The sequence below is a fragment of the Orbicella faveolata genome, unplaced genomic scaffold (assembly GCF_042242905.1).
Source record: "Orbicella faveolata isolate gen_17 unplaced genomic scaffold, um_ofav_v1 contig_4, whole genome shotgun sequence".
Classification (NCBI taxonomy): domain Eukaryota; kingdom Metazoa; phylum Cnidaria; class Anthozoa; order Scleractinia; family Merulinidae; genus Orbicella; species Orbicella faveolata.
In genome coordinates this window covers 10,555,084-10,573,560 of record NW_028301569.1, presented here as the reverse complement: position 1 = coordinate 10,573,560, position 18,477 = coordinate 10,555,084, and the positions used below count along the sequence as shown (strand labels likewise).

Genomic DNA, 18,477 nt, shown 5'->3' with positions numbered 1-18,477 from the left:
AGTAGCCCGGAAGTTTCGGGAGCTTCGGAAATCCCGAGTCGAACCCGAACGTTCTCGACTTCCCTATCGGGAATTTGCCGAATTTCTGCCCTGGGGGCTCCTGAGGCTGTTGACAGACTTTTCGTGTGAAGTCACGAGCGCGTTTAAGCTTAAAAGAAGTGTTCCTTTTCGGCATCTTCCATCATGTCGCTGTTGTGCCGTTTACTTCTTTGCTCATACATTTGCTTGTGCGTCTGTTCTGCTCATCAGACATTTAATGAAGTCCCAAACTCAGTATGGCCCGTTCCCGCCTCCATTTCTGTATCGGGGCCACCTCTTCCCATCTCTCCAACTTTCGTTTTCAAGACTACCTCAACCTCAGGCGTTCTCAAACGAGGAATAACACGATACCTGGAAATAATACTGCAGCAAGTTGGAGATAACAAGATGGCACATCTTCGAGGAAGCAGTGAAAGTTTGAATGAGCTTGTTTTGGAAGTCCGCAGCGACAATGAAAGTCTGCATGTGGACACATCGTACTGGTATATGTTGAAAGTAAGCGACGGTCAGGCGCACATTGAGGCCAAAACACCGTATGGTGCATTGTAAGTGCATGCCTTAAAGTTTATATTCTTTGTTATACATAATAACACCACCTGAGACATGATGAGGCAGAGGAGGGGGTGGTGTGGGGAGAGTGGACAAGGTGCAAGGGGCACCCTGTCAGTCCAGTATTGGAACTGTTTCTGCCAAGGGGCTGGACAAACCATTTAGAGTGTAATTTTTTAAGTTGCACCATAGCCTTCTTGGTCACCTTTGAAGCCGTTATTAGGGCTCCTTTGAAGCCATTATTAGGTCATTACTGAAGCATTGCGTGTCAACCCTAACAACAGCTGTGAAGGAGAATACTACCCAGCCAACACTGACTATTAAGAGAAATGGGAAATGAGCTTTTTGGAGGATCACTTGTCCCATGGGGGGTGGAGGGGGGTTATAATTACTTAGATATAATATATTTATTGTTAGGGAGGTCTCTATATTGACAGGAGCCCATCACCTGGGTGATGGGCTCCTGACAGTGAAATGTATAATCTGGGGACTTTGTTGGGGGGCAGGGGGTGGGGAGAAATTTTGTGTGACTTTTTGAGTGGAAATTGTGGAATGCTCACAGACTGTAAGTTTTTGTTTTGCAGATATGGAATGGAAACATTTACTCAACTAATTGAGAATGGCAGTTTAATAAATAACATAGTGAATATTGATGATGAACCATGCTATGTACACAGAGGTCTAATGTTAGATGCTGGGTAAGCATTATAAAAATTTAATTACATAGTTACTTAATTAATTAAGGGTTGGGGTCTAGATCTATTAGATGAAGATGACTCGGTGTACCTGAGTTGAGTTGAGTTGATAACTTTATTTATACACGGTAAAAATTCCTTCAGCACAATTTAAAAGTATACTATCTCAGTCTGCCTAACTAAGCTAACCAATAATTAATATAGTATTATAATAATGAAAACCTATCATATTACTAGCTGTTTTTCAAGGATGCCATATCTCATTCAAAGCTGTAATAACGAAATTTACCTTTAAATTCGCTTAAGGAAACTGTAGATCGGAGTTCACAAGAAAGGATGTTCCACAACATAGCACCCCTGTAGGAAAAACTTCTCTTTAAATAATTGGTGTAGGGCTGTGGAAGAGCTAATTTATTACCTTGGATGCTGGAGAGGTATGTTGGAAGAGGAGCAACAGGCAATGAGCAACAGGTATTAAAAAGAAGAAGAATGGAGAGGGGCAATACATGTACAATGTATATCCCTTTAAACATCACTTCACTTGGAGTAGAAATAATGTTTAATGTTTTCGATGATAAATTTTGGCATGAGATGATCTTGCATTAAGTAAACCAGAAAAATGTTCAATTTATGTTTGCCTCCCCAGTAAGCTATGTTGAGGTTGATTTAAATCAATCAGTCATGAACAGTACATAAAGAGTTAATATTACTTTTTATTGTGATTTATTCCTTATAGACGGAGGTATTTTCCTCTTGAGCTTCTGTACAACATCCTGGATGGCATGAGCTCTGTTAAGCTAAATGTGTTTCATTTTCACTTTGTGGACTTTTGCCGATTCAGTGTTGAGAGTAAACTGTGAGTTTCCTTTTTGATAAATTTATATCAGAGTGGTCCACTGTATGATCTTCAATACTTCATAGGTCAAACTTCATACCTGTAGCTCATGGTTACATGTATAAGCTGCACTCTTTCAGGTTACATTGGAAAATAGAGTAGTAGTAGTAGTAGTAGTAGTAGTAGTAGTAGTAGTAGTAGTAGTAGTAGTAGTAGTAGTAGTAGTAGTAGTAGTAGTAGTAGTGGTAGTGGTAGTAGTGGTAGTGGTAGTGGTAGTGGTAGTGGTAGTGGTAGTGGTAGTGGTAGTGGTAGTGGTAGTGGTAGTGGTAGTGGTAGTGGTAGTGGTAGTGGTAGTGGTAGTGGTAGTGGTAGTGGTAGTGGTAGTGGTAGTGGTAGTGGTAGTGGTAGTGGTAGTGGTAGTGGTAGTGGTAGTGGTAGTGGTAGTGGTAGTGGTAGTGGTAGTGGTAGTGGTAGTGGTAGTGGTAGTGGTAGTGGTAGTGGTAGTGGTAGTGGTAGTGGTAGTGGTAGTGGTAGTGGTAGTGGTAGTGGTAGTGGTAGTGGTAGTAGTAGTAGTAGTAGTACCACCATTAATTACTAATTACTAATTATTAATAAATTGCTCCTGGATCAGTAGCTAAGGTGCAGACAAAGATGTTAAGAAATGGTGCCAGTACATTAAACAAGCAGCATACACAAGAAACATCTCATATCATAGAGCAATTAAAATGTCGCCTTATCAAGCAGTATTCGGAATAAAACCACACAGAGAAATTGTTGAAACCAAGGAACAGGAATCAGAAGAAGAGAAGGAGAGAACCACTGATGAAGAAAACACTTTAGCAAAAGAAGAAGCTGAAAAAGACAAAGAACCACCTTAAAAAAAGCGAAAAACTGAACAAAACTTGAAAAACCAAACAAAATACAACAATGACATGATTCAGCAAACAAAAAGAAAACAAGAATGAAGACGACCCAGATTTAAGATATCAGACATGGTCTCCATCAAAATAGACAAAGTAGAGAAAACAACTCCCCTTCACCCAAACATGCTACTTGGTAAAATTATCGAAATTGAAGATACTGGTTGTGTAAAAATTGTAACAGAGTTTGGCAAAGTAAACACTCTCATATCACCTTTATGACTCTATCCCTGTATGGCCACTAGTGTCAAACTGGATTAATTATACAACTGAAATATCTTTTACAGCTGCTTGTAAGAAAGCGAGGGGACTCTAGTGAATCAATACGTATTATTGTAAATTCAAAACAAAGAATGTGGTAGTGAGTGAAATAAGAAATCAAACCAGTCGGGTTTTGCTAAAAGCAAGCCTGTCGCCTGGCAGCCTGCAGCTCGTGGCCCACTCCACTGCCTTCACTCGGTATTTTTTGGAAGGTTGAAACAAATAGAAGTTGAATAAACCCCAATAGAAAGGCTAACCGCAAGCAACCAATGATAATTTAGGCCATACAGAGTGAAGGCCATGAAGCGGGTGGCGAGCCTTCACCACCGGGCTGCTGTAAGCATCTCACCATAAAATAAAAACTAAGTCAATTAAAAGAGGAACAGCAGCTATAAAGATTAACTTTCAAGTGATAAACTAAGTCAGCAACTACTAGTTACTTTTAGTGCTCTCACCTTCTACATTGATGATAAAGTTTGTTGAATGACCAAGCTAAATTCCAAAAAAATGTATGTCATATTACTGTTCCCATCATTGTGAGCTAACAGTAAACGGGCAAACCAGAATGAGTACTCTTGTAGCTGTTATAGCAAGTTTAATTAAATGGACTAAATAAAGTAACTCTATGAATAAACAACAACAAGTTTTTTTTATTTGATTTTTTATTTTAAATGTATCAAGCAATGGAAATACAACATAACCCCTGAGACTAAAAGCATAACTGCAGTTCTACATGTAGCGGTTGAAACATTTTGTACAATTTCAAATATTTTGTACCAGCTCAGAAACAAACTGTACCAAAGGCAAAATTGAACTACAACATATCCATACCTCCCATGAAAGGAATTTTTCTCTAAGACCTCACAGACCTCTCTAAGACCTCAGACCTCTGGAAATTCCAATTAATCTTCATACATTTCTATAAATGTTTTTGGTCTTACAGACTACCCCCCAGCTCCAGGAAATTCTTATCCCTTCTGTGCCAGGGGAATAAATTGGATATTTTCTGGAACTGCACAATTCATGTAAAGTAACATACTTTTATGATATTAATTTTTTTCAGATATCCAGCATTACAAAATAATCAAAGTCAATTTTACTCCCAAGAACAAGTCAGATCGTTAATATTGTATGCTGCTGACAGAGGAATAAGGGTCATCCCTGAAGTAGAATCAGCGTAAGCTATGAGTTAATTTGTGTTTTTGTATTTCTTTTCATTTCTCCATTCCAATACAGTGATTTTTATTCAATTTGTAAACTCCATTAATTAGCAAAGAGTTGCTGTAGATTGGTAACAAAGACTGATGTCAAGTTCTATCAATTTGTTTTAATTTAGATTCCATGTCCTTGGAATGGTAGGTCTTAAAAACAAGACCAAAGGGTTGCGATTCTGCAATAGCTCAGGATTTCTTGAGCTCTATAATGATCCAGAGGTGAGCTAAAAGGGAAATATATTGATCAAAGAGAAGAACAGTTGGGAAGAGTTCAAACTCTCCCTTGCTTCTGATCTGGTCAGTGTGAATGCAGACTGTCGATTGCAGACTATGGATTGCATACTGCAGACAGGGGGTAAAATGCATACTGAGGGTAAAATGCAGACTGCAGACTGTAAACTTTTAGACTAAATCATGTTCTCATTAATTTCAGTCATTGAGAGCTAATCGTAAACAGGCAAACTGGAGGGTTATTGATGCTAAACTGAGTGATATTCAGGCTAACCAAAGTGTACACTTTCACTACGATTGGGCTAAATAACCCTATTTTCAGGTAGCATGATAGTGGAAATAACACAATATATGGTTGGTACTACACATGAGCAGACTGTTATTTGTAGGCAGTTATATGCAGGTCATATGGTGGGTCTCAGCCAATGAAAAAGGAAGAATAGTAATTTGTTAATTATAATAACAATTATATTATTATTTAATATGAGAACTTGACCTGCAGCCCATTGTTTTTGCTATACTCAGAACGCTGTTGCGTTTTATGACAGTTCAATTCTTGGATTCTTTTTAGCTACTGTATTTGTTAATTGCAGTCAATAAGCAGGCGATCTTGTTGATTCAGAAAATTAATATTATTGTCTTTTTGGTTTATTCTTGTTTTGCTCAGGGAGTTACAGTCAGTACAATGAAAGGTATTCTTGAAGAAATGATGACCTTGTTTCCTGATCAGTACTTTCATCTTGGCTTAGATGAAGTGATAACTACTTCTGTGTGTACTATGGAAAGTAAGTTAAATGTATCTATTGAATAAATAACATTTATTTAACAATTTGCAAAAGAAGATTGTAATATATTCGTAGCCGAAGTTGTGTTGTATTACCCAAGATGCTTAGAGAATAAAGTGGTTGTGTTGAGCAAGCCTCCTGAACTTGTGTTGTTATGTCGCCAAGCCATACTTTTGCTAGTATGTTTCAAAGATGATTTGAGTAAAATATTATAAATGGTAAGTAAATCATTACACTGTTCAATTGCTACACAGTTTACACTTACAACATCCCTTGGCCAAAAATGACTTAACTGAGTTTTAGTTATGTATCTCAAAATAGTCTGCTTTTTTTAATGTTTCATTGGAGGAAAGCTTTCTGAGTTTTCCAGCACCATGTTCCATAAATTTCAGATCTAAATACCTAAAGGAATGTTTTCCATAGGTAACAGATTTGAATCTTGGTAGCAGGGCTGTCAATAAGGGCTGAAACCTGTAACACCTGCTACGGCTGATGTTTGATGGACCCTTGATGTTATGGGTGAACTGGCCTCTAGTTGATACAATTCACCCATTAAGTAACAATTTTGCTACTGATGTGAAGATCAAGGCTACAAGTGAATTAAATCTTAATGAAACACCTGGGTAGTATGTAGCCTGTTCCAGGCTCTCAGTAGTTGGGGATGAGGGAAAAAAGAGGCGAGCGAGAGAAAAAATGAGGGCTAAGGCAGGGAATGATGAGAGATCTTTCCCTTCCCTTCCTTGCCTTAGTCCTCCCTCATTTTTTCTCTCACTCGCCTCTTTTTTTCGTTTGTCCCCAACTACCGAGAGCCTGGAACAGGCTAGGTAGTACTAGTAAAATCAGTAAATAGGCTAAGAAAATCCAGTCCATCATAGATTGTAAGGAGAATAGTGCACAGAATTGTAACATCGTCAAATCTGTTGAAAAGGTTGTCATGCATGTGTAGCGAAGGGTAAACATTCCAGCAATGACTGACTAAGAAGTACTTCTCTTTTAACTGGATACAGAAACTAGAGACCTTGAACGAGAACTATTGGAATTTGTTTTGCAAAAGGGCAAAATACCATATGCTTGGCAGGAGGCACTATTATCAACTTCTGCTGTAAGTTTTGATTAAGAAACAAACATAATTAATCCACTGTACCATCATGCATTTATATTGCTACCTTTGGGACTGAGGAGGGCTAGCAAAGAGAGAATTTTGATGGGTTAAGGTTAGCTAACACACAGGTCCATGGAGAATTGCATGTAATGGAATTGCTCTTTTGTTGTAAAAAAAAAATGAATAAATTACTGTATTTAGAATGGAAGCCACATCAGCCTTAGCTGGTTTTCGTGCAGGTCCTCTATCCTGGTTGAATTGGAATTTGGAGATGTTAGTTTTTGTGGATGGAGTAAAACTGGAGAACTCAGAGAAAACCCCTCAAAGCAAGGCGAGAACCAAAATTTACAGTTGTGTGGTCAAAATGTAATCATCGGGCTCTCTAAGATGCGTTACATTGCAGGTCTCAATAATAGTTATTGTTGTTTAAATTATTGGGAAAATAAACATTTCAGTGAGCTGATGTACATTCAACTGTGTCAAGCTTAAACTAGGTTAAATGTTTCTTATTTGATTTGTAGGCAGTGAATGGTACAGTACTACAGGCATGGAAAGATGTAGAAGTGAAAACTCTTATTGATAAAGGATTTCAAGTGTAAGCAGAAAAGATATCAATTATGGTAGTTATTATGTAGTAATTGACTGACTGTCTGAATGACTGACTGAATGATGGATGGATGGACTGACTGACTGATAGACTGAATGAATGAATGAATGACTGACTGACCGACTGACTGATGGATGGATGAATTGACAGATGGATAGATGAACAGAAATACTGGATGAATGAATGAATGTCAAATTACATGAATAACACAGGCTGACTTATATGACTTAGGCCCGGTTTAAATGTCGAACTTTACATGTGCCGAACCTAATACTAATTTGGGTCGACCCAAATAACTGAGTTCAGCAGTTGATTCTAACGTCGAACCTAATTCAGTCGAAATTAATATTATTGCAAAAAATAAAAGAGACACTATTGCAAACGGCGGTTATTACTAACCAAAATGGCGGAAAAAATGTGGGAAAGACAAATTGTGGAAATGAAGAGCTTGCTTTTCTTGCAAGTGCGATCAAGGAAGGTAGAACAAGTTGAAGAAGGCGACTCCAGATGCAGTTAACATTAACAACCGAAGATGATTTTTGACTTTGGCTTGCCCTCCATTATTGCTTATTCCCAACGGAACATCACAGTTCCTCGTTCAGTTCATTCCTGTCATCGGGTTCTTCAAGATCCATTTATTTTGTCTTTTCCCGTCTCAAAAACATGACTCGCAGTGGTATGCCATGGAACTATCTGCTTTCCAAACCGCTACACTATCATGGTTTTCAAATACGGAACACCGCATACAGAAGTGGTTTATGCACATCAAGCAAGTATATTTCGTGCTCTCGAAGCAAGAGGAACACATATACATATCTTCTCGCTCTTCCCGCCATTTTTGTTCCAAAAGATCAAAACACAGTACGTATGACAAACATAAGAAACGTGCAGAACTCTGGGTAAAAAATAATTTATTTAATGTATTTGTAATGTATGCATTAGGTTCGGTACATGAGAATTTCGACGTTTGAATCGGGGTCGCTCTGTAGTTGAACTGACTGACTGGCCATGTCAAACTTTATTCTTGGGTCGACCCAAATAACATTTGTTGAACTTAATTGATTCAAACGTCAATCTCGTCATGTACTTGATTGGGGCTATTAGGTTAGGCTCATGAAAACTTTGATGTTTGAACCAGGCCTTACTCATAAACTTGATCACTGAATAATAGACATTTAATGGCATTGATACTTATTGTTTATAGACATCATTTCTGTGCATCAGCTCACATGTCATGTCATGCATCAAGTGCACATGCCAAATAATTAAATGAAGAAAATTTAGTAGCGTCAAGCCACTCTTGCTAAACTATATGTGGATGTTTAATGAACCTTATTTTTATGATAGAACGCTTTCTCTGAAAAATAATCCATGTACTGGAAGATTTTTGCACAATGGTTCTAACACAATTTAGCCATAATATCAGCTGTTATCCTTACATCTATATCTCCTGTTTTTGTTTTGTCAGTGTAAACTCACTGATAGACCACTTCTACTTGAACAAGTACGAGCTCAATATAAGTGTGTTATGGACTGACATCTCAGCAGGGGTAAATATTAAATATTATTTTTATTTCAGCGCAAATAAAAAAGGTAAAACTTATTACACAGTGACTGCAGATAGCCAGTTGAGACCACAACCAATCAGAACACTTTTTGTCATACAATTTGTCTGACTGGTATTTTTTTGTATTCACTAATAGTTGATTTGCATGATTCTTATTAAGGCTTGAAATATGACTGCCCTTTTTAGAATCTAATTCACTGACTGTTAATTACATGGCTACTTCTTGCTGTAGAAGACACGGGACACATCACAATAGGGCATTGTCTCAAACCTATTGTTTTCACTGTTTTCCTTGTTCTTTTGTCCTAAATTGTTCTCTATTGCTTTATGTCAGCTGTGTCTTCTATACCAAGTAAACGCCAATTAAGCCTTATACTATCTGGCTAAGTTAATTAGTGGAGAGGATCAACCAATCAGATTGCTTCATTGCTGGTTAAAAAATATGCTCTAAGTACTGGACCAGGAACTGCTCTGAATGTTTCTGTGAGACCATTCTTGAAGATTTTCTGGTAGTTTTAAGACTTTCTTTCTAAAAGGACCTACAATTTACACATAACAGCTCTGTTATCCTTTTCATTTCAACTCTCTTTTCCTCCTTTGTTTTTGAAAACTTTGGTTGTTAGTATATGCTAAGTCTGCCCTCAATCAAAATTGCATGCTTGAAGCTTTTAGTGTCTTCCTGGTTGATAATTTGTTGGAAAACTATTGTTAACCTCCACAATTTTTATTTGTTAAATTTGTAGAAAATTTTGTCTGACAGCCTTGGTTAGAGTAGTCGCACGGTAACATCCAATGTAACACTTGTTTCTTTTGTGTTACATTTCAATTAATATGTAGTTAAATCCAGATGAGCAGACATGGCTTCTTGGTGGTGAGATGGCATATTGGACTGGTGAATACTGCTTTGTTGATCAGTGCTGTTTGTACAAAAGAGCTAAACCTTCTGCATGGTGGATGTACGGACCAGAGGCTGATTCACAATTTACTGAATCAGCCAGTGGAATGGTGAGTTCTCTTGCTATTTGTATTTAAAAGTAAGGGTGAAATTCAAGAAAAATAATTTAATTTTGTTTTGGGAAATAATTGTCATCTCCCAATTTCTCTCCGACATATCACTGACTTTGAAAATCCAGCAATCATAGGTACAGTAGGGTTGTACAAGCTAGAAGAACCTGGGTGTCACTCTTGCCTTTGGGAGATTGGAAAAACGTACTTTTTCATATAAGCTTAAGTGCTGGGCATCCAGGATTTCATGGTTAGGAACTTTTGGGCCCTTGTAAGTTTTCCTAGTCCACAGCCTTGTTACAGGAATAGTAAGTCACACTTGAAAGACACTTGAGTCATGGCAGGTGGCAAAAATGATTGAATCTGAAAACAATTCATGCCCACCTCTGAAACAACATGATTTCAATTTGGTTCACGGCATTCTTTCAACATGTATTTTAGTTTTTTAATTATTTAATGTAAAATATGTAATGTTATTACATTAATTTTAATTCACATTTTTTAACATTTTTATCTGTTGAAGAAAGCAGTCAACCTTCGGAAAGCTCAGTTTTTAGATCATATTTTGCCAGACAATGCCTTTCCTAATTTTAACTTTCTGTTAAATTTTAGGGATTTTAGTGTGAATGTCTGGTTGAATTACTTTTCAGATTTGGCCACGGGCTATTGTTGGTGCTGGTTCATTCTGGAACTATCAGTCAGGATTGAAACCTGAAAGCCAAGAGTTCCAGCTTAGGTTAAATAGTCAACACGTGGTGAGTCTATGTCATTGACTTTGGATAATGTCAGTCACTGATGTGGCATGTTAGATCTTTGTCTGGGACATGTAAAGCCTGTTGAAGATGACACTTTGAGAACTGTTCCCAGTGAGGCCATTGTTAGACCACTTGATCTCATGTGCTTTTGTCAATGTCTGTGCACTACTATCAAATTTGTAGTTCAGACTTTTCATTATGGTTTATGCAGATGGTCAAACCTACACAGCAGGCTAATGGAAATATTCCTTTTTTACTGTGATGGTATCAAATCCAGAGAAAGCATGTCACAAATTGCTTATGATAAAGTCTGCATACAAGCTAGTGGCCCACCAGGCTGGAGCCTTATTCCAGTTTCTGTAGCATGAAGCGACTGGAAATATTTCTTCTCCTCCCTGGATGGGATGCTAGTTCATCGCACGGTTACCCCCATCATTAAATTCGCTGGTACCTATTTGTATACCTGGGTGGAGAGAGGCACTGTGAGAGTTAGGTGTCTTTTCCAAGAACACAACACAATGTCCCTGGCCAGGGCTCAAACCCAGGCTGCTCAATCCCGAGATGAGCGCACCAACCACGAGGCGACCGCACCTCAAATTGAGGGAGAGAATGTCGCAAATTTTGGTGAAGTTGCGTAACATAGACAACAAAATATTTTACCAGTTGCTGGCTCTTTTTGAAAGCTCTGGAGCTGCTTAAATTTTTGTAAGAGAAAATCATTGTTAGTAATTAACAGTTATTAGCATTTTTGGTAAAGGTAACAGTAAGTTATTAATTTCATTGTTCTTTTTGCAGAGAATGACTAAACGTGGCATCTTAACCTGTCCGCTGGGCTGTAAGTGTGACTACTTGACCAGATGTGGTGAGCCATACCCACATCCTTAATTTCAGGCAGATTGGCCGCAAAGAATTTCTTAAGTCAACATGCTAAGTTAGATGTTTACCCCTGGTAACAGGTGTAATAGTTTTCATGGAATAAAAAGTGTATTCAATAAGACCTGGTACCCACCCAAGTTCTGGCAGGTACTTGGTTTTGGATTATGTAATGATAAATATATTGCAGTTAGCTGTTTTTAAAAATTAGCTCTTTAGAGAGGAAGTTGTTTTGGACCTCTTTAATTGCCCTTTGTTGGGTGCTGCAAAAGGGCAGTGACCTATGTCAAATCTCATTGAAAGCCTTGGATAAAAAAGAAGTTATGAGAAACTTGATATATATTTCACATCAGGTTTATTGTTACAATAATTTAATTAGTATTGAATAATATCCCCTCAAAAATAGAGTTCTGTTGTAATGCAACACAACTTGAATGGACCCAATAATGTACGATTAATGTCATGTCAGTGGACGAAAAACGACCAGGGAAATAAATCTTTTGTATCAAACACACCAGCAATATGCAGTTCCAGAAAATATCCACACTCCCCCCACAGAAGGGATTGGAATTTCCTGGGGCGTGGGGGTACTGTAAGACCAAAAGGTTTAAAGAAATGCATGAAGCTTAATTGTAATTTCCAGAGGGGGGGGGGGGGGGGGGTCCTTGAAAAAATCCCTTCTTTGAGGGAGATATGGATATTTTCTGGAACTGCACGATATTTGTTAACAAAATAAAGTTTATACACATATTACGATAATTTGAAATCAATAACTTATCATTGGCGGTGAAAGATAATGACTTCTGTGTATCAAATATTTAATAACAAGTCTACAAAACCAGGTTTCCTATATGCAAATATTAAGTGAGACACAGTCAAGTTGACTATGTGGCACTCATAGAAACAAGGTTGGGAAGTTTAATTGTTTCAGTAGATATTATTAGTAATAAATAGCAGTCAATTACCTATTAAAGTATTAGGGGTTTTTAAGCCCAAAAAAGACAAATCATTTTCCCTTTAAGACTAGGTCTAATGATGTAGTTGTGCTATACATTGTATTAAACAATTAGATTATCAGCTTGAGATTTCTGTTGCATGGTAGTTGACGAGGGTGCAACCCAAGTCAACTATTACACATAGAAATCGAGGGTAAATAATCTAATTGTTTTAGTATAAATCTACCAGTCGTTCAAAACTTTATCTAAATCCTCTTCACAGACACTTCAAAAACACCGAGAAGCAGCCGTCATTTTGTTAACAACGGCACACTGCTATGCTACTCACTATCTATCACAGAATAGATAGTGAGTAGCATAGCCAATCAGAGAATGGCATCTGTGATAGAACGCTAGTAGATTTATATATGCTAAAAGTAATTAGACAATGGCAAGAGAACTAATCAGATTAGTGGATTGACAGTCTAATCTAGAGCAAGTGCTTACGTATATTACATTACATATGTATTACATTTCTTTGTAAAATTTTCCTCTTACTGCTGGTATAAAGTACTCTAGGAAATAGGTTTAAACAAATTGTTTCTTAAGACATTAAAAAGTCTGTTGTGTTATTTTTATCAGATCTTGGTACTAATTTTATCAGACCAATTAACCTATGGCTGTAGTCTTTTCTTGATCCATTCTAGAACATCTTTGAGGAACATCTCGGCACTCTCTTCCAGTTCATTCAGTAGTTCATGATAGCAGCCTTCATAGATCTAACAACCAAACAAGTTGATATAACCATCCGTCAAGAGACTGTGTTAGGTTATTATGATTAATTTATAGCCTTGCTCAACAATTGTATGTATTAGGATCATACAATGCCATTCCAAAGGCATAGAAATTTATTAAGCCACATCCTATAAAGCTTCATTTGCAAAGTCTACATGTATGTATCTTTCTCTGTAGACCCTATCCATAAATGGCTGCCAATTAAAAATAATTATTTTGTAAGTATTAAAATTAGCCCAACTAACCTTGTTTTTGAGTTGATAATTCAAAAGAATTTTTACTTTCAAATGAGGTTAGTTAGGATAATTTAAATACATACAAAAGAAATTTGAATTGGCAGCCATTTATGAATAGGGTCTATACATTGAGTGAAAATTCTGACATAGGGATGACATTTAAAATTGACGTTAAAATTCTGACATGGGCATTGAAATAGGGATGTGGAGGCTCATGAATGAAGTGACAATAACAGAAAGACTGTGCATGTTGAAACACTGACAGACATGCTGACTTTGTGAAATTGTGATATAAAAAGGATTTGAGAATTTATTCAGACTGGAGAGATTCCTCTGTCTCTTCACTCTCCAGTGAGGGTCTCTACATTTAAATGAACCCTTGACTGGAGTGGATACAGGATTTTAACGAAGGGGTATCGAAGGTGGGTCCCTGTAGGTGGGTCTGGGAGACTTTTGCCCCTGGAAAATTTTTAAAATTGAGGTTCTCGGAGGTGGGATGGCTGGCATTCTGAGGCCAAGTCAGTGTGTTATAATGTCATTTTTTATTTTTTTTATTTTTAATTTAGGGGGTTCAGCTGAATCTCCTGAACAACCCCCTAAATCTGTGCCAGCTTGAGGTCAAGTTATCTACCTCTTTGCACTCATAATGAACCCAAGATGTTAGAGTAGGTATCTCTCTGTATGCATTACAGACCTATGCTGGTGGATAAGTGTTGGGAGCATTTGTAGTCCAGGCTGTTAAGTCTTACCTTAAATGTTTGATCTTTACTCTGAGTATGCTTATCCAGGTACTTTGAGCTATCATTTTTCACAACGTGATCAGCACTACCACAAGCAAGAAAATATGGCACTTTTATTGTAGAACTTTTGCGCTGAATTTTATCCATAGCAGTTAACATTGCATTGGCCCACTTGGCTTTCAGTCCTCCATGCCAGTTTAGTGGATCATCAACATATTTTTTAACCTTAAAGATAAAATCGCATTCAGTTAGCCAGGCCAAGACTGGGTAGGGCTTATGGAGGGAAAAATTGCACCCCTCGATCCTTCCATCCCTGCTCTCACTCTCACTCACCCTCTACCCCTATTTAACACCTGCTACACAGGCTACATGTGGGAGGCACGGTGGCCTCATGGTTAGTGTGCTTGTCTTTGGATCGAGCAGCCCGGGCTAGAGCTCTGGCTGGGGACATTGTGTTGTGTTGTTGGACAAGGCACTTTACTCTTACGGTGCCTCTCTCTACCCAGGTGTATAAATGGGTACTGGCGAATTTAATGCTGGGGGTAGCCTTGCGATGGAGTAGCATTCCGTCCAGGGGAGAGTGGAAATACTCCTAGTCGCTTCATGCTACGGAAACTGAGATAAGCTCCGGCCTGATGGGCGACTTGGCTCGTATGCAGACTTTACTTCTACACAGGCTACATTCAATTTGTTTGTTTTAAAATGGACTTTTGGGAATGTTTTTGTCGAGAATGTGAAATGGAAAGTTGTTCCTCTGATTTTCATGGCATACAAAACTGCCTTTAGTAAAGTATTAATTGAGAAATTTGCATGTAGCTTTTCTCCTCAAGTTGAAATCTTAAGTAATTGGCAGGTTACAGTAATGTAGTAATGTTCATACTGCAGAAGGTTTGGTATGTTTTACATATGACTACTTTCAATTTGTTTGTAACAATGGGTAACCAATGTAATGTAAATGTGTTACTTTGTAATAATGTTGTAATCGACTGAGGCAAAAAAAATACTTTAGTGCAAGCCATTGCACTCCTGTACATCTATATCATATAAAATGGGGACTGTGGGAAGTTAAGAAGTCTGGAATCTATATTTTGCAACATTATGTTCAGACCATGACTTACCTCTTCAGGATTCTGAGTTATAAGAGATGGATCAATGGGCGGTATAACCTGATACGAGGGTGCAATCCATGCAGCTATTTTTCCAAGGAAAACCTGTATTGTGAATATTAATTTGCTCATCATCTCAATGATTAAAATATCAGTTAACAATAGTTGTTTATCACAATGAAATAAATATACTTGGGTTTATCCTTGAACATAGAGTGTATTATTGTTAATTATTTGTTGTAATATAAATTTGCAATCTTTAAGTCACTCTGTCAAAATGCACGTTTATCATAATTTAACTGTAACCACATATACCGGTAAGAACTTGCTTGATCTTGCTTGGCTAAGCAAGTTCCTATATTTTTGCATATTAAAATGGCAATTTTACTAATTACCAGTTGCCACAGGCTGCCACTAACCAGAGGTAAATGTAACCCAGCTCTGAGAACAGGCAATTCAATATAGTTGCAAAGTGCTGATCATACAACGAAGCTTTGTTGAGCTGTGGTTATTCATAGTCACAAGTAATACAGTAGAAGAGAACATAGGTAGGTAGGTAAAGTCTGTGTATGTCAGCCAAGTGGCTCATCAGACCAGACCTTATTGCCGTTTCAGTAGCTTGAAGCGACTAGGAGTATTTCTACTCCCCCATGGATGGGATGCTAGTCTATTGCAGGGTTACCCCCCCCCCCCCCCCACATTAAATTTGGCAGTACCCATTTATACACCCGGTGGAGAGAAGCTTTGTGAGAGTTAAAGAAGAGAACATTAGGATTTATTAATCCTGAGCATGTAGTTTGCTTCAGTCACTTGTGGCTTCTTCATGAGAAATTGTAGAAAGCAAGTCAAATCAATTGTAACTGAAAATTACCTTACAGGAGCTGACCATCTCTGGATCTACTGTCACACTTGGTCCACTAAAGACTGCACCAGTGAAGAAATCAGGTCTGTCCATGACAGAGAGAATGGCAATTGTTCCTCCCTGACATGAAAGAGATGTATCGCATTTTATTAGCTGAATTTTATGCAGACATCTAGAGAAATGCAGTTTTTGTACAGTTATTGCAAGAGCTTATATTCATTACCCCCCCCCCCCTGCAAAGACCTACAAATTTTAACATTCGAGCTCCCTAACATTATTTATCCTTCTCCAGTTTCTAATTTCCTCATATTGTTGCACAATGACAAAGGTACAAATAACCATCTACCAACTTAACATTAATTTTGTAACTTTCCCTGCTACTTTATTATTTTTTTCATTAATTACTAAACCAAAATGAACAATTTAACAACTCAATGCTGTCTCCCTCAGGTTTGAAGATGAATCACCCGGTGCCCCACCCCCTAAGGCTTAAAAGGGTATATGTGCAATAAAATCTTTTTTTCATGCTCCCCTGGTTGGGTTTTTCAATGGCACTTCAACTTACCATGGAGTGACCAAACATAAATATTGGTATTCCAGCATTGTCTGCAGTGACTTGATCAATGTGTTGAAAGACATCTCTGAGATATAAGTCAAAATCTGACACCTGGACTCTTTCACCATCACTGTGGCCATGGCCAACTGACGAAAAAAAAACCTTATTTACATAATATTTTATATCTAATGTTTAAGTGTACAAAATGTTTCTAGTTTTTACTTTTCTAAAAGGATTTGTATTGTTACAGGAAAAATATCCATTTCCCTCCCACCACCTTACATCTCACCACTACCCCTCTGAAAAATTGCAGTGTACTATAAATAATTATTTTTGTAAATCCTTTGGCCTTTGAGAGCTGTCCCCAGTGATTCAATGATCTTTCATGAGTTTTGTATAGCTACTTTCTGGAACCACACCTTTCAAATTTATTTTCTACTCTTTTTTATATATCCACAGACATTAATTCAAAGTCACAGATTTTAAATCACGGATGTTTTTAAAACAAGAGGGTCAAGAAATTTTTCATAATGTTTAGTGTGACGCTTACTCTCCTAGTGTCATGCAGATTATGGGTAGAGAGAGTTAATCATACCGTGGTCGTGGCTAAAGGCTAAGCAGCCTAGATCTGCCAAAGCCTTTCCTAGTTTTTCATAACGTGAGCAGTGCTCTGCAAAGCCATGACAGATGAACACCAATGCCCTGTTTGAAAAAATAAAAACTTTGTCGTCACCGAGTTCATGTTTCGTCTTAAATTCCCTCCTTGCAGCCAGTGGTAAAACACTAAATTAAGGAAAGTACGATATGTCGTCAAAACCCAGGTTATGGTATATTAAATTCCACAATTTAGCTTTTTGTGTAAATTATATAAGACGAGAACACGAGGACTCGAAACGAAACCATTGCCACTAGAATCAGAAACCATTGAAACGTCCGAAACGAGACTTTTGATGGGTTTGATCCGGAATCAAACTTGATTATTTATGATATATCCTTCAGAGCTTTGCAATGTTGCCCTGCAAAATTTGTTTTTCTCGACAATGCATGTGTAATGAGATCGTAAATATGAAATATTAGCTGTCGTGGCTCAAGTTCTTCAAAATACGCAGAACTTGGTCGTTTCACGTTGTTATTTTGCAGACGGCAAAGAAATGTACAAAGATTTATAACGCACGTGCACAGCCATTGCTCTCTCTCCAAACGGTTTATGAAGGAAATAACAGACAAATATAAAGATCACCCTTTAGTCTTTGCATCGTGAGGTAAGCTTATTTCATAACCGAACGAGCTATTTTTCTCGAGCCCTGATTTTGAAATCCAAATAACCAAATTATGGCCATATTCTGCATAGCTGTGAAGGCCGATAAGCTTGCGGAAATTATCGGATCATTTGAGCTTACAAGCTGAAAAGTCATAAAAGCTAACTACATTAACAAAATGAACAAAATTAGACGGTGCGCAAACACATGATAAATCGCTTGAAATATAAAACACTCTAACTTTAAGTTCATCAAGAAAATTTGGTCTTTAATCTTACCTCGGTGGCTTTTCGCTGGGTGTCCAATATTTTGTGAAAATTTTAAGGCCATCGGCGTTTTTAAATGAACCTTCCTCAGTGCCAGTAAGCTTAATTGCTTGGTGGCTAGTCATTTATAGTTTTCTTGGCCAATTAGTTTCAACAAAAGCTAGGTAAATCTACTTTCGGGAAAGAAAACATCTGTAACACAGCCAAATACAACTAGCCGAGCTAATTACTGAAGCGTGCGAAAAAAATTCATTTATTTGCTCGCATGCAAATCTGCATCACCA

At 37.7% G+C, this 18,477-nt stretch overlaps 2 protein-coding genes across 2 annotated transcripts; one reads left to right on the top strand and one right to left on the bottom strand.

Annotated features, from left to right (window-relative positions):
• The first annotated feature begins 81 nt into the window (after positions 1-81).
• LOC110066637 (uncharacterized) lies at positions 82-13,014 on the top strand. Its single transcript, XM_020773864.2, has 12 exons — positions 82-584; positions 1,173-1,286; positions 2,020-2,139; positions 4,363-4,476; positions 4,636-4,732; positions 5,412-5,529; positions 6,537-6,631; positions 7,153-7,226; positions 8,707-8,788; positions 9,643-9,810; positions 10,461-10,565; positions 11,361-13,014. The coding sequence occupies exons 1-12, from the start codon at positions 184-186 to the stop codon at positions 11,448-11,450; spliced, it is 1,578 nt and encodes a 525-aa protein (XP_020629523.2). The 5' UTR covers positions 82-183; the 3' UTR covers positions 11,451-13,014.
• Positions 11,777-18,452, bottom strand: LOC110066673 (monoglyceride lipase-like). The gene is made up of 7 exons (XM_020773910.2): positions 18,206-18,452; positions 17,264-17,370; positions 16,678-16,814; positions 16,122-16,232; positions 15,263-15,355; positions 14,154-14,369; positions 11,777-13,152 (listed from the first exon to the last, which is right to left on the bottom strand). Exons 1-7 carry the CDS (start codon positions 18,316-18,318, stop codon positions 13,048-13,050), a joined length of 882 nt encoding a protein of 293 aa, XP_020629569.1. The 5' UTR covers positions 18,319-18,452; the 3' UTR covers positions 11,777-13,047.
• Between the last annotated feature and the right edge of the window lie 25 nt (positions 18,453-18,477).

Coding starts and splice junctions, on each gene's coding strand:
- LOC110066637 (XM_020773864.2), top strand. CDS start 184: ATGTCGCTGTTGTGCCGTTTACTTCTTTGCTCATACATTTGCTTGTGC. Junction 9,811..10,460: donor CTGAATCAGCCAGTGGAATG/GTGAGTTCTCTT, acceptor ATTACTTTTCAG/ATTTGGCCACGGGCTATTGT. Junction 10,566..11,360: donor GGTTAAATAGTCAACACGTG/GTGAGTCTATGT, acceptor TTCTTTTTGCAG/AGAATGACTAAACGTGGCAT.
- LOC110066673 (XM_020773910.2), bottom strand. CDS start 18,318: ATGACTAGCCACCAAGCAATTAAGCTTACTGGCACTGAGGAAGGTTCA. Junction 15,356..16,121: donor AGATGGTCAGCTCCTGTAAG/GTAATTTTCAGT, acceptor TTCACAATACAG/GTTTTCCTTGGAAAAATAGC. Junction 14,370..15,262: donor TAACTCAGAATCCTGAAGAG/GTAAGTCATGGT, acceptor TTTATCTTTAAG/GTTAAAAAATATGTTGATGA.